General features: G+C 43.9%; 1 protein-coding gene and 1 long non-coding RNA gene across 2 annotated transcripts; both read left to right on the forward strand.

The window, feature by feature from the left end:
* Window positions 1-491: 491 nt before the first annotated feature.
* Window positions 492-6,129, forward strand: LOC308568742. Its single transcript, XR_014000522.1, has 2 exons — window positions 492-1,256; window positions 3,390-6,129. It is a non-coding gene; the product is annotated as an uncharacterized lncRNA (long non-coding RNA).
* Window positions 6,130-8,594: 2,465 nt separating this feature from the next.
* BST1 (bone marrow stromal cell antigen 1) lies at window positions 8,595-14,796 on the forward strand (the record flags this gene model as incomplete). The annotated part of the gene is given in 7 exon segments (XM_081156751.1): window positions 8,595-8,664; window positions 9,382-9,464; window positions 10,925-11,001; window positions 11,337-11,429; window positions 12,775-12,791; window positions 12,794-12,860; window positions 14,733-14,796. Coding segments are annotated over 7 exon segments (471 nt in total).
* Window positions 14,797-15,054: the final 258 nt, after the last annotated feature.

Consider the following 15,054-nt stretch of genomic DNA (forward strand, 5'->3'; position numbering starts at 1 on the left):
ACAAGACCGCTGCGATGATTAAGTACAATGTGGTTCCCCAAATGTGGAAACAAGGTAAGACGATATTAAAATTCTAAATTCTCTGTTATTCTCTTACAAAGACTGTCCAGGTACTTGCGAGCGCGCTCACGGGTGCACCGGCGGGACCCGAGCGGAGGCGCCGGAAGCTGGGCGGGCCTCGGGGTGGGCGCGGCGCCACCCGCAGCTTCGCCCGCTCCGCGCGGCTGCGGCGCCACCTGGAAGGCCTCCTTCGCCGGCAGCGGCCTCTTCTCTGTCCCCACGATGGGGACCGGCGGGGACGCGCCCCGCCTGAGCTCGGCGGCAGCGGGGCCGACACGCCTCCCCACGCGCCCCCCGCCCCCGGCGGCCAGCGCGGATTACCGCCCGAGCGTTCAAAGAACTCGCGCGAGAGCAGGAAATGCCGCTAGATTGCGCGAGAGCGTCGGGAGCGCTAGAAAGCGGAACCGGCCCCCGTTTCGCGCTTGCGCAGCAGGCCGAGACAGCCGTCTTCCGGCTCACATGGGGCTCTCAGGGGATGCCGAGGTTAGGCCGGAAGTGGTGTGCCGTAGGGACGGGGGGCCGAGCGGGATCGCCGACGCGCGGGCGGGACGCCGGGTTCACGGAGCAGGGGTGAGGGTGAGAAGGCAGGAAGGCAGCCCGTGACGGGATGGACCGAAGTCCGCCTGCGGGAGACACTCGCTGCGGGTAGACACACCCGGGTTTTGCGCAAAGGACGAAGGGACGTCTACCCGGGGAAGAGGACCCAGCCCGGGATCTGAGGGGAGACGTTCTAGGGTCGCCTGGAAGGGTCCGGCAGAAGCTCTTAAAGTGCACAGTTGGCTCCCTAGAGGGTTGGAGGGAACAGTCGGGGAGGCGGTTACGTTTTAATCTCAAGGCTCGTACCCGGAAGCTCCCACTCCTCAGGCCTGTGAACTGACTCGCGCGTGACGACAGCGCGGGAAGCAAAGGGGGACGCGCGCGTGACGACAGCGCGGGAAGCAAAGGGGGACGCGCGCGTGACGACAGCGCGGGAAGCAAAGGGGGGGACCAGGATGGAACTAGTTTTCAGTTCGCGGTGCGGAGGGAGGTTTGCAGTGCCTTCAGGGGGCGTTAAGCCTTAGACATCCTTGAAAACTAGAATATCTTAGACCGACAAAGGTAGAAGTACAACTGCACTAGATGCGCACTTGCCGCCCGGCCGGAGAAATGAACCGCTGCTGTTGCATAAGTTCCCGAGGTCCTTTGCTCCACCCAAGGTAACCACTGTCCCGAGCACCTTTATGTTTTAATTTTTCATTACATCTATAGTGCTGTTTTGCGTCATTTTAACCATCAGTATGTATAGATCCTTTTCGCAGCTTTCATTTACTTGACGCCTTTTCAGATGGTCAGTGCTCTGTGACTCCCCTCCCTCTGCTGCAGCAGCCGTCGCGGCGCTCGCGTGTCCGAGCGCAGGGCTCGCTCTGCGTTCCGGGGCCTGATACATTGTAACCGCGGCGCTGTTAGCTGAATGGACGGCTGCTCTCGCGTTGGCGCTACGTCCTAAGTAACGAGTAGGATGCCAGGTGACTTAAGACGAGGAGAGTATTGCAGGCAAAGGGAATACTCGCCAGAAGGAAAGAGAAGTGTGAAAGCGGATGGGGTATTTCAAGAACGTACATAGTTCTTAGAGCTTAAAATGTAGAATTGTATGGAGAGAGGTGATGAAGGAGAAATTTAGGGCAATAGGATGAGGCTCAGATTTAAAGGATATTATCTGAGGAGACTACAGTATCTTCAGAGCCATTAGAGGTTTTTGAATTATGAGGAAACAGAGCTGTACTTTTAGAAGATAATATTCATAGCACCATGGAGATATGTCTCAGGGGTAAAAATTAGTAGCAGGTAATTAAACACCACCTCTCTAGCCTCATGACAACAGTGATCATTGCATTAAACATGTGAGTCATTCGTGCAGACTCACTTAAAATTCTGAAACAGTTTCTTACTCCATGGTAGCCCTTCCCTAGACAACTATTTCATACCCTCTGTCGGACTTGCAGCATTTTCTCCTGCCTCCCATTTAGCTGACACCTTACATCCTGTTTCAGAAAAGGACTTTGCCATGCTTTCATCCCCACATCTACCAGGTCTATACCCTAATACACTACCTCTGCTATTTCTGTAAGTGAATTGTCTGATTGAGGAGAGAAACCCCTTAAGAATACTTTTTCAACACAACAGTCTTATAAAGTCATGAGACTGGATTGAAATGGGAATAGTAAAACTATAAAAGAACAGAATGATTAGAAGACAATTGTTTTGTCTAAAATAATAAATAACCCAGATCTATAATAATATAAATGTGATATTAGTTTTTTTATGTGAGTTTCTTATTTTCAGGTAGATTTAGGTGTTAAGCTTTATAAGCTAATTCTGAATATAGTTCACATTCATAAGACCATTGTTTCTACTATTAACATTATAAGCAGTTTATTTTGAAATAAATATGTTTGGTGATCCTCTTTTAAAAGAAATATATTTTACTGCCTTTGTCTTACATATTGCCAAATTATCCAAATAGAGTTCAGTAACATATTTTTCACTGACTGATAAAAATAGAATGTACGTTGTATGACTTACTACAGGTGTTATTCATTCATTCTTTTAAATCCATTTATTGAGTACCTACAATATGATAAACACTATTATAAGTAGATAAAAAGATTCATTAATGGAAAATCACCAACCTGAAACCATATTATGTGACTGTATGAATGCACCTTGATATATAAGAAACTTTCACCTACAAGCATGTGATCACCTTATTGGAATTCTTTCCTGAAGAATACCTAGACTATGTGCACAGCTGCTTAAAGAGCATCATTGCTCGAAAGTCTGGTAATACAGCCTCAACACTCAATCTCAGTGCACACATCTTAGATATTAGTGCACTACACTCAATCTATGTGAATGAAGTGATGTGTAGGCACACCCTACTATAGCCTATAATGCACATATAGGTTATATGCAAATATTCCATCATTTTATTTAAGGGATTTGAGCATCCATGGATGTTGGTATCCATGGGAGATTCTGGAACCAATACCCCATGGATACTGAAGGACGACTATATGTGGTAAATGAGCTCTGCTCCATCATGGCTTGCTGTATTCTGCTTTATCAGTATACTTTGTAACTCCTGATGCCAGCTTCCAGATTTTACTGGTATCATTTTTCTATTTATTTACCAATCTGTATTGAGGTGGTTTGCCTTACAGAAATAGGCCTAAGCCTATATAACAGTGATGAGAAGAGCTACTTTGGATAATGTTGAGGTCCCTATAGCTGACAATAATATTGCTCTGAATTGTAATGTTCAAATGTCATGTCTCTACTCTTATTCCCAGGTCAAGAATGCATTCCAAGAAAGTACTGAAAATATACCACCAGTTTCAAACTGAGAGTTGACCTAGCCATGGAAAAATCTCATTGGAACCTCACTAAATCAAACGATAACTGGCACTCTTAAAAACTCTTCCATCAAAAAGTATCAGGAATGACAATCTAAGATATGTATCTACCAAGAAAGTTCCGGTACCAGCCAGCAGTGTAAGAGATCAGCTAGTTTCTTTGGTCATCAAACAGACATACTCAAGCTATCAACACAACAGTGGAAAATGTCTCTATATCAATGTTTTGCACACTGTGTGTGTGACCCATTAGTAGGTCATGAAATCAATTCTGTGAGTCATGATGAATATATTTTTTAAGACAAAATAAAATATAAACTATCAGAGTACTTTCCATAAATCCTTTGCCAGAATTGTTCACATTGCAAGGAGTACTAAGGTCAGTTTCAATATGTGAAAAAATATTTGATGGAGGGGATATGAATAGAATGTATATTGGCTAAGAAATGTTTTTCCAGTCATTTGTCCACTGGGGGTCTTGTTTGATGTTCATAATAACAAGGTCAGTAGTTTTATATTACCATGACTTGCAGCTAGATGTGAAGTCTGAGATTGTCAATTGAGATTCAGTTTTACAAACAGCATTTTTTGGAAAAGATGTCTGAGCTATAAATATATGTATGTATGTATGTATATATGTATATATATATTTGAATTTGTGACAATTACAATATTTTAATCAAAATTGCTTTTAAAATGGATCATTTCTTTTTTAAAAGAAAGGACTGATAAAGAAATATGCAGAAGCATGTTCAAGTTCAGCTGTTGGATCTGGAAGTGTGAATAGCAGCAATATTGAGAACAATGCTCACTCTAATCTGCAAACTTCAACATCATTTGAGCCACATTTCAAAAAGAAAAAAGTGCAAGAAGATATAATGAAGATTATTTAAAATACGGTTTTATCAAATGTGAAAAACGCTTTGAAAATGACAGGCCTCAGTGTGTTATTTGTAACAATATTCTTGCAAGTGAAAGCTTGAAACCTTCAAAACTAAAAAGCCACGGAGAAACTCAGCAGGCTGAGCTTACTGAGAGACCTCTTCATTGTTTTCAGAGAAAGAGTGTGTGCAGTTACCAACTGAACTAACTCCTTAGTTGTTCTGCTGTCTGAGGGAAAGCCTTAGTGTCATCATATTTGGTTGCTTATCGCATGGCAAAAGAGAAAATGGCTCACACAGCTGCTGAAAAAGTTATTCCTCCAGGATGTTTGGATATGGTGCATAGAATTTTTTATGATAAATCACCCAATAAGTTAAAAACTATCCCTGGTGATAAAACAATATCTCTTCAGAGCTGTGCTATCACAGAACATTTAGAAACAATGCTTATGTCTCGGTTACAGTCTGGTGTAAATTTTGCGATCCAGCTTCATGAGAGCACTGACATTGGAAGCTGCACGACACTTTCAGTTTATGTCAGATACACTTGGCAAGGTGATTTCATGGAGGATTTTTGGGTTGCTTACATTTGACCTCACACCTAAGTGGGTTAGACATTTTTACAGAATTAGAAAAGTGCATTGTTGGTCAATATAAGTTAAACTGGAAGAACTGCAAAGGAATTACAAGTGATGGAACAGCAAACATAACTGGAAAGCATAGCAGAGTCATTAAAAAATTGGTAGAGGTTACTAATAATGGTGCTGTGTGGAATCATCGTTTTATACATCGTGAAGCTTTAGCATCCAGAGAAATTCCACAGAATCTCATGGAAGTATTGAAAAGTGTAGTGAAAGTTGTTAATTTTGTTAAAGGAAGCTCACTAAATAGCCGACTTCTTGAAATATTTTGTTCAGAGATTGGAACTAATCATACCTACCTACTGTATCATACCAAAGTTTGTTGGTTGTCTCAAGGGAAAATACTAAGCAGGGTTTACGAACTTGGGAAGAAGATTCACATTTTTCTCATTGAAAAAAATCTCATTTGGCAAGTATTTTTGAAGGTGACATTTGGGTAACAAAATCGCCATATTTGATATTTTTGGCATTCTTAATGAACTAAGTTTAAAACTACAGAGGAAAAACAGTGATATATTCCAACATGTTGAATGTATCCAGGGATTCTGAAAGACATTATTGTTATGGCAAGCAAGGCTGAAAAGCAATCAGCCTAGCTACTACATATTTCCAAGGTTTTTGCAGCATATTGAAGAGAATATTATTAATGAAACCAATTTGAGCAAAATAAAATTAGAGATATGATTGCATCTCACCTGTCTCAAACTTTTAATCATTTCTTTCCAGAAGAGAAATTTGAAACATTAAGAGAAAACTGTTGGGTAAAAGATCCATTTGCTTTTCAAAACCCAGACTCAATAGTTGAGTTAAACTTGGTGCCTGAAGAAGAGAATGAATTACTGCAGCTCAGTTCCTCATATACATTGAAGAATGATTACGAAACATTAAGTTTATCAGCATTTTGGATTAAGATAAAGGAAGACTTTCCTTTGCTAAGTGGAGAAAGTATCCTACTATTATTACCATTCACAACAACTAGCTTGTGTGAACTAGGGTTTTCAGTCTTAACCCAGTTAAAAACAAAGGGAAGAAATGGGTTGAATGGTGCAGCAGATATGCGGGTAGCCTTATCCCCCCGTGTTGCAGACTGGACTGAACTTACGAACAGGCAAAAACACCCATCACATTAAATAAATCTTGCCTGGTTTTTGTTTCTGTGTTTCTTATTTTGTGGTATTTTTCTGTGTTGTATTTAAATGTTAATATGTAATTTTATGTGGTAACTTTGTTAGGTTTTTATTTTTGTTATGCTTAAATATTGATAAAGTCAATGCAATTTTATATTCATTGAACAAAAATTTAATGAACTTCTATGAGGGGCCAAGGACTATGATAGAGACATTTGGGATACAAAATGAAGAAAACGAAGATCATTCTCTAGTGGAGCTAATGTTCTGGCAATAGGCTTTATAATATTTAGAAGATAAGTGCTCTAGGAAAAGTAATAACAAAAGGAGGTAAACTATTTGGGGACCAAGTCATAAAGGGCTCTGTACGTCATAGGGCCTCTGGGATTTTTTTAAGTGAAATAGCAATTGAAGGGTTACCTCGAGGAGAGACATGATCTGTTGTTTAGAGAACAAATTGAATTAAATGTTACTTCCCTAAAGAGGACTTTCCTAACCACCTTAGTTTGGGTACATTGTCCGTTATTCTTCCTTTCATTTCTTTGTTTTCTTTGTAGTATACAATTTGTAATATTTTTACTTGCTTGATTACTAGTTCTGTCAGTGTGCCACCCTGGAATCTCTGCTCCTTGGGAGCAGAGGTCATATTCACCTTGTATGATGATACACATTTGATCAGCAAATGAGTTAATATCTGTCATCTGTAACTTGAGGTCAGATTCCCAGGAATACATATTAAATGTGTTACAATTTTTTTTGCCTTTTTTACATTTTAAAATCTCATTTTGTCAGGTAATCTCTACAAGCATCCATAAACAGCATTGATTGATGTTGCTTTCTCCCATCGTTGCTGATAAGTAAGCAACATATATTGCTTAATATGTCTTCCTCAAACCAATTTCACATTCCCCATCTTTCCATATTCCCTCACCCCGCTAGGTGATGTTTCTCTTGGCATGTTTTTATCTAAAATCATAGATTAACAATTCCTTTCCATCAGCCTAGCATTATTACAATATTGTGATTTTTCAGATTTTATATTCAAAGTAATAGATGTCCCCCCTTATTGGTGCTTGAACTGAAGTATTGGAAGGCAGTTCTCCATAAGTAGTTCACATTCCCGCCCAGCTTCTCAGCACCCCTCCCATCTGGCAACCATCGATCTGTTCTCTGTATCTATGAGTTCGTTTCTGTTTTGTTCGCTCATTTATATTATTCTTCAGATTTGACATATAAGTGAAATCTATGCTATTTATCTTTGTCTGACTTATTTCACTTAGCATAACACCTTCTAGGTCCATGTCACAAATTTTTTATAAATTGTTATATGCACCACCTCTTCTTTATCTGCTCATCTACTGACGGGCACTTGGGCTGCTTCCAAATCTGGGCTATTGTAAATAACACTGCAATGAACATAGGGGTGCATATATCTTCTTGAAGTACTGTTTTGGGTTTCTTCTGATATATATCCGGAAGTGGAATTGCTGGGTAAAAATGCTATAACTTTATAGTGGGAATATTGCAGAATCATCTTCCAAAATTCAGGTTATGCACCCACTAAGCTAGTAGCCCAAACGTTGAGACACCGGTGCTTGGAGACAGAAAGTTTTACTCGATTTGGCCAGAGAGTCTGGAGGCGCAAGATCCCTCAAACTCATATACCCCCAAAAGCACAGTAGGGAGTTTTTATGCAGCTAGGGAGTAGGGGAGGAGTAGTTCCAGGAAACAGAAGTATGTTGCTTTAGTCACAAATGACATTTTGTGCAGCCAGACTCCTGGGCCCCAGCAACTGGCCACAGCTACTTAGGAGACATTCTTTCCTTCTGCAAGACAAACTCATAAATTTCTCCTCAATACCCCTAAGTCATCACCTCCTGCTTGACAGAGAGACCCCACCTGAGCAACTTAGGACTACATTCATGAGAACAGGAGAGCAGTTAACATGAACAAATTAATTCTACCTGCCAAAAGTACCAGGGGCATTAAAATCACAAGGAGTTTGGCTACAGGAAATACAAAGTATAATATAAAGGGAATATATTGTGTATCATCCTAAGCACAGCTGTGGAAGAAAAGGAGGGGCTCGTGCTCCCCCTTTTCCAGATGTGGAAACTGAGGCCCAGGGAGAGTACATGCCTTGGTCCAGATCACTTACCTAGTGTGCCACAAACCCAGGCCCCTTGACCTTTTAAATCCAGGGATTGCCATGCACACGGGCAGACGCACACCTGGGGAAATGTTTCACTGACATTTGCACGATACCCTGGACTGAAGGGACACGAGGCCGGGGCACTCTCCGACTTGGTCAGTGAAGACCCAGAAAGGACAGCGCGTCTGATGTGAGGCAGGTCAGAGCTGAACGAGGAATGAGCTGCCTGACCTAGATTGATGATATTGTGCCTGAAAACTGTTTGTTTTGATTTGATTTGATATATTACTGTTGTCTTTGTTTTTCCTTAGTCTCTGTTCTGGGAAAATACCCAGGAACCCATGGCCAGGTCTGCGGACAACACCCGTCGGTTGATGCGCCTGGGCGAAGTCCTCTATGGCAGCATCGGGCGTCCCCCGAGCTGGTGAAGGCCGGAGAACTCGGGGGAGGCCCTGCACAGCTCCCAAGAAAACCAAGAGTTCTTGCCATTTGTGCTCGTTGCTTCCATATGCATTTACCTCATTGGACCCCCTCCCCAACCCCCTGAAGTAGGTGGTAATAATAACAATAAAAACGCCTCTCTTTTGTTAGGTGCATTTTAGGCACTTTGAAGAGGGAGAGGCCAGGATTCAACCCTCTTCTGCCAGATCTGAGGCCTGGGCTCTGAAAGGTCACTCCCAGCCTCCAGCTGATAAACTGAGATTAAAATCACAGTGAAAGTCGAAGTCAGGAGGAGGGACCTGAGGGTAGTGACAACTCTTCTCACTCGACCAGCTCCCAGGCTAGGAGCTGGCAATAGTGTCCCCACCCTCGGGGAGCTGATAGCCTAGCATTCCAGTCGAGAGAAAACCCAGCTAACATCCTGGTGGGCAGCCAGGCTCACTCATTAGCCAACTGCTCAGTTCTCCACGCCCCTCACATTTGTGCCAAGATGACCGATGTCTCTGTGTCACCGATTGGGTGGTCACTCATAGGCTCCTTGTAGTTTAGGTGGGCAGAACTGTGACTGTCCAACTCGAGCACATTGTGCAGATATGGGCTGAATATATTTTGTAGAGCCAGCAAATATCTTTAATTCTTCCCAATATAATCTTTGAAATGAAACGTATTTGTCCGTTTGCCTCCTAGAACTCGATTACCAATCCCACCCTACACCAGAAGATTGTGAAGACAATGCTATGAATTCTTTCTGGAAAAGGGTATCCGTGCAGGTAATCCTAGACCCGTGAACACGGGACAGAGGGGGCCCGAGATGTTCCGAGACTGGGCCACTGGGTCATTACTTAGCTTCTCGGAGCGTCACTGTCCACCTTGTCAGCATTCTGATTCATTCTCCCTGCTCCATAGAGCTGGCTGGATTTCAGGAGCTGAATGTGGAGCCTGGCACAGAGGAAATGTTCTGTGCTGGTCCTAGACAAGGATATTAAATAGTCATTATTACTGTCATGTGGTGGTGGTTGTGTGATTTTGATTGCTATGTAAAATGTGGTGGCCCTTGCTTCCTGGGGGGCCCTGGGACACCCGAGATCTAGGTGTGAGAGTCCGAAATGTCTACAAGACTGATGTCAGTGAGAGAGGAGGTGAGAGAGGACTGGAGACAAACTGGAGACACAGAAATGGTCCCCTTAAGGTAAGTCCGTTCCTCAGATAATGTTGTCACCAGAGGTGATGACAGTTACTAGTCGCTCTTAAATGCCAGTGAGTACAGCTCACATGTCCTGCCACCAGGTTAGAACAAATATTAGAGATAAAGAAGGTTAAGTCTTTAGCTCCGTGCCCGGCAAAGGGCTGTCTGTTATTAAATGATCCCTCTATCGGCTAGGTGGCCCATGGACTTCAGGGTCCTCCCTCCCATTGCTGCCAACCCCCTTTCAGGGCCATCCGTGTGTCTTTTGGTCCCACTTCCTGCTCTGCATTCCCAGGTGTCTCCCGGGCCCATTGCTAGTGAGGACAAGAGGGGCTTTGGTCAACCCCACCACCACAGATGCAGCTGGGAGCTAAGCAGAGGGCCTGCTCCAGGCAAGTGCGTTCTGTGTGTGGGTTCTCTCCCGTCAGCTCCGGTGGGAGCCCTGCATTTGCACCCACTCCCAGCAGGCTCAGCTTTGAGTGTAGGCTCCAGGCAGGAGTCAGGGGGTGTCAGGACCCCTCCCTGAGGCCGGGGCTGCTGTGGGTGCATCTTCACCTGGACGTGGGTCACAACAGCAACTCGGGGCCCGCGCAAGAATCAACCCATGAATGCGTGAGTACGTGGAGCAACAAATCAGTCTCTCTCTAAAAACCCATCAATAAATTCTTTTTTACTACTCTATTTTATTATTATTATTATATTTTAAAATCCTCACCGGAGGACATTTTTTCCATTGCTTTTCAGAGAGAGTGGGAGGAAGAGAGAGGGAGAGGCAGAGGGGGCGCGGGGGGGGGCAGATGTGAGAGAGAGACATCCACTGGTTGCCTCCAGGACTCGCTCCCAGTCTGCTGGGGATGGAACCTGCCACCGCAGCACATGCCCTTGGCCAGAATTGAACCTGGGAACCTTCAGTCCTGGGACCAACGCTCTAACCCCTGAGCCAAACCAGCTAGGGCAATAATTTTTTAAAATTTTTATTTGACCATTTCATAGCTAAAAAAAGACATGTCTTAATTTACTCACAGTACTCGCTTCTTCCTGCAGTATGCCAAGGATAGCTCTGGGGTGATCCATGTCATGCTGATCGGTTCAGAGCAGACAGGAGCCTATCCCATCAGAGGGTAAGAATGTCAGCCCCAGCAAGCACAGCAGAGATGCAAAACTGTTTATCTAGTTGTTTTGAAAGGAGGCTTAAGAGAATCGTCCTAATCCCCAGTGTAACGCTTGCTTTTGTAAGTTCAGGTAAAGGAAAACAATCAGAAGGGATCAGAGGTGTTTATCGAGTCCCACCATTAACGGTGATGAATGCATGAATGAAATAAGTGACCTAAAAATTAAAGCTGAAAAATAACCCCCAAAAGCTTGAAAACCAAAGTAATGTGTAAGTCAAATAACATTGAAATGGCAACGTATCATATTGCTTTAGGACTTTCAGAATGTCTTTCCTGCTTTTCAGGACTTTTGTGAAATCTGAAACTCCCTCCTTTCAGAAAGATAGAATCACAGGAACCGAGATCAGGGTTATGTATGACATCGGAGCACCCAAAGTGTAAGTTAGGGTGCTCTTGATGAGGGTTACTATGCAAACATGCTTTTCTCGGAGGTGATATGCTCAAGTCTGCTTTACATTTTCATTTTTGGGGAAACAATAGTCTTCTCTGTTTTAAAAAATATATATTGATTGATTGATTTTAGAAAGAGAGAGGAAGGGAGAAAGCCAGAGAGAGAGAGAGACATCGATCTGTTGTTCCACTTATTTATGCGTCCATTGGTTGATTCTTGGATGTCCCCTGGCCAGGGCTTCGAACCTGCAGCCTTGGTGAATTAGGACAACGCTCTAACCATCTGAGCTATTGTGCTCTCAGTAAACTGAGGCAGGGCCCTGCTTGTGATGTGAATACAAATACCATGCCTGTTGACCACACCCATGTGCCTTGAAGCATCGCCCCTGCTTAATTAGGATGGGGTAGGGGTGGGACGCAAGAAGCCTGTTGGTGAGAATCTGGGGAAATGGACATCTCACACTCTGCTGGAGTGGTCAGCATGGGGCTCAGTTTAGCGGTGCCTATCAAGAGCCTTAAAATGCATTCAGAAGCTTCGTGCCAGAAAACCTATTTTCAGGAATTTGTGCTAAGGAAACAAGTAATTAAGGATGTGTATAAACATGAAGCTTCATCGGTGTTTGTTGTAGTGTCGATGACATTGAAATATAGGAGTGAACCTTGATCTTTAACAAGAGAGGGGCTGGTTTTTATGGATTATGTTCCAATTATGGAAGGGAGAGCACATAGGAATTAAAAATAAGGGCAGGTATATATGTATGTGCACAGACACCGGCAAATGCAGAAAACAAAATGCATGGGACAGCAGAACTCCATGGTTATATTTTAAAAGTCTCATGGGAATAAATATATTTTAAAAGTCTAGAATGATATACATCAAAGCATTAGCAGCATTTGTCTCTAGTGATGTGAGATTTGTTTTTCCCCCATTTTATTTATTTGCATTTTCTAATATTTTTTGATTTGCATGTTTTTGTTGCCATTTGCAGCTTAACTTAGTACACTGTAGGCTGAACAAGTGCTGGCCAGGGGCACATCACAGGTGGGGGGGTGGGCTATGAAACACCCTGTGAGCGCTGCTCCTGCCTCGGCAAGGTTTTCCCAGCGCACTTGACCTGCAGGCTTTGGACTGGGTGTTAGGTTCTCAGAGCAGCGCCCTTGGGGTGCTGCGGGTGTATTGCAAGCAGCCCTTTTGGGTCCAGAGACTTTCCCAGCTATTTCTTCAGAAGAGAAGACTATCCCCGGAGCACATGGTCAGAATAAATTTTAATTAATCTAGAAAGAACTTCTTCCACCCTCATTTTATTTTACATTTCTGTGTTTATATTGTAGGGAATCCTGTGGAGAGGGCATGTGAAAATCCTGGAGGAGAGACAGAAGGGAATGGGTTTCCAGGACAGCTGCATCAATGACCACCTGTAGGTGGTGTATTGTACTCCGTGCATCTGTTCATTTGGTGATTTCGGAGGGTAGGGGGCTGTTGGAAGAGTTTTAGGGGGATCAGCTCTAAAGACCAAGGGCCCGTGCCTTCTGAGTGGTCACTGGGTATGGGGACTGAGAGTGCCTTCTGGCCAGGGCTCTGCCTGTCTCCACCCACTTCTGTCCAGAGCCCTTTTTAATTCTTGAAGGACAGACAGAGCAGCCCTTTCTCATTTGTGCATGTCCAGTTTGCTCTGCACTTGGTAAGGGGACAGTGAGCAACCTGCAAATAGGAAGCGTGGTGCCTGTGTCTTTAGGTGCCCCCTGCCTGTGGGACCCTTGCCCATGAGAGGCGCTAAGGTGGAGTTTGTTTGAGATACTTACAGGTAGGTTTATCTTGACTATAGGCCAATAGGGAAAAAGCTACCGTTTAGTGAACACACTGTGGGCCAGGCACGTCATAAACTTACAATCAGATCTGGTTGCAGGCATTCCTGATTCCTGGAACTGTAGATAAGTTTGGCTCGAAGCCTGAGGCAGTTGGAAGCCCTGCCCTCGACTGGGAATTCCTCACCCAAGTCTGCGCTGTTTGGTTCCCCAGAGTCAGAGCGCTTCAAGGACTTAGCCGCTGTCCCAAACGTTTGAGGGTGTGGCAGAGTTCCAGTTACATCCCCAGTCTCGTCCATCACCCATGCCATCCAGCCGGCTCCATTTCCCTCTGCCTTCTCAAATGCCCTGGGGGCTGAATAATCCTCCCATCCGAGCAACTCCCCGTGGAAGTGGGGGTCTCCCTCAACTCATGCCTCCCCAGGAGAGTGAGTCCCACGGCTTGAAGCTGTACCTTTTACTCACCTATTATTGCTAATACTTTCAGGAAGCTCAAAAGCCAGGTGTTGTTATCACTCCTGTTTAAAAACAAAAGAAAGCTAATATTCTGTTTTTAAGAAAATAAAAACTTTGTACAGAAAAATGCACAAACCATACGTATCCAGTTGAATGAATTTTCACACATTCAACATACACATGTAACAAGCACCTACATCAAGAAACAGAACAAAACCAGCACTCCTGGGCCTCCCCTGAGCCTCCCTTTTAGTCTCTCCCTGCCCACAGCAGTGACCACTCTCTAGATGTGTAAGGTCATAGGTTGGTTTTGTCTGTTTTTAAGACTTCTATATTCTTTTTTTTTTTTTTTTTAAGTTTTTATTGATTCTAGAGAGAGGGGAAGGGAGGGAGAGAAAGAGAGAGAAATATCTATGTGACAGCAAAACATTGATCAGCTGCTTCCTGCACGCCCCCTACTGGGGATCAAACCCCAAATCCGGGCATGTGGCCTGCCTGGAAATTAAACCGGTGACCTTTCAGTGCACAGGACGATGCCCGACCAACTGAGCTACACTGACCAGGGCTGTGCAGAGCAATTTAGCTTCTTTAGCTGAAGCCTGGGCATCAGCCATCACCCAAGTGCTTCAAGTCCAACCTTCTGCCCAAAATACGAATCGAGGGGTTTTCCCAAGTGAAATAGCACATCCATGCAGAAGTGATTCTGGAGCTTGGGCTCCAGAGTGAGCCTGCAAAGTTCAAGTTCAGCTCCACAACTTGCTACTGTGAGCACTTGGGCAGGTCCTGTGGAGAAGTACCTCTTCCATGTCGTTGTTGTGAGGAGTAAATGACATAATTTATATAAAATACATAATTCTTGGTACATAGTGAGCATTTAATAAATGCTGGCCAATACTTTTTAAAAAGAAACTGTGTTCTTCGAGGTCAGAGACTTTGTATACCCGGGACCTTGCAGGCACACTGTAAATGTTTGATGAATGAAAGGCATCTAAACAATCCCTTAAATCTTAATTCTTTTCATTCCTTAGGCCCGTGAAGCTCTTACAGTGCGTGGACCACGGCACACATCTTGGGTGCACCTTAAATTCATAAATAAATATCCTAACCCAACCTCGTTGCTTCCCCAGGATAAACCAGGCCTGGCTCTTGGTGGAACACTGGTGAACTGCAATATGGTTTTTGCTGAATGCCCGCTGTGGAGTCAGGTTTGTACGTCTGCACCGCACTTCTCTCAGGTGTGACCCGCTGCACCTAACCCCCGCCATGCACTGTGGAGCTGAGCCCCCCAATGGCAGGAGGACCTTTTAAATTTATTTTTTAATCCTAATATATTTTAAAATTACATTATTT

This window comes from Miniopterus schreibersii, assembly GCF_964146895.1.
Source record: "Miniopterus schreibersii genome assembly, chromosome: 1".
NCBI classification, from domain to species: domain Eukaryota; kingdom Metazoa; phylum Chordata; class Mammalia; order Chiroptera; family Miniopteridae; genus Miniopterus; species Miniopterus schreibersii.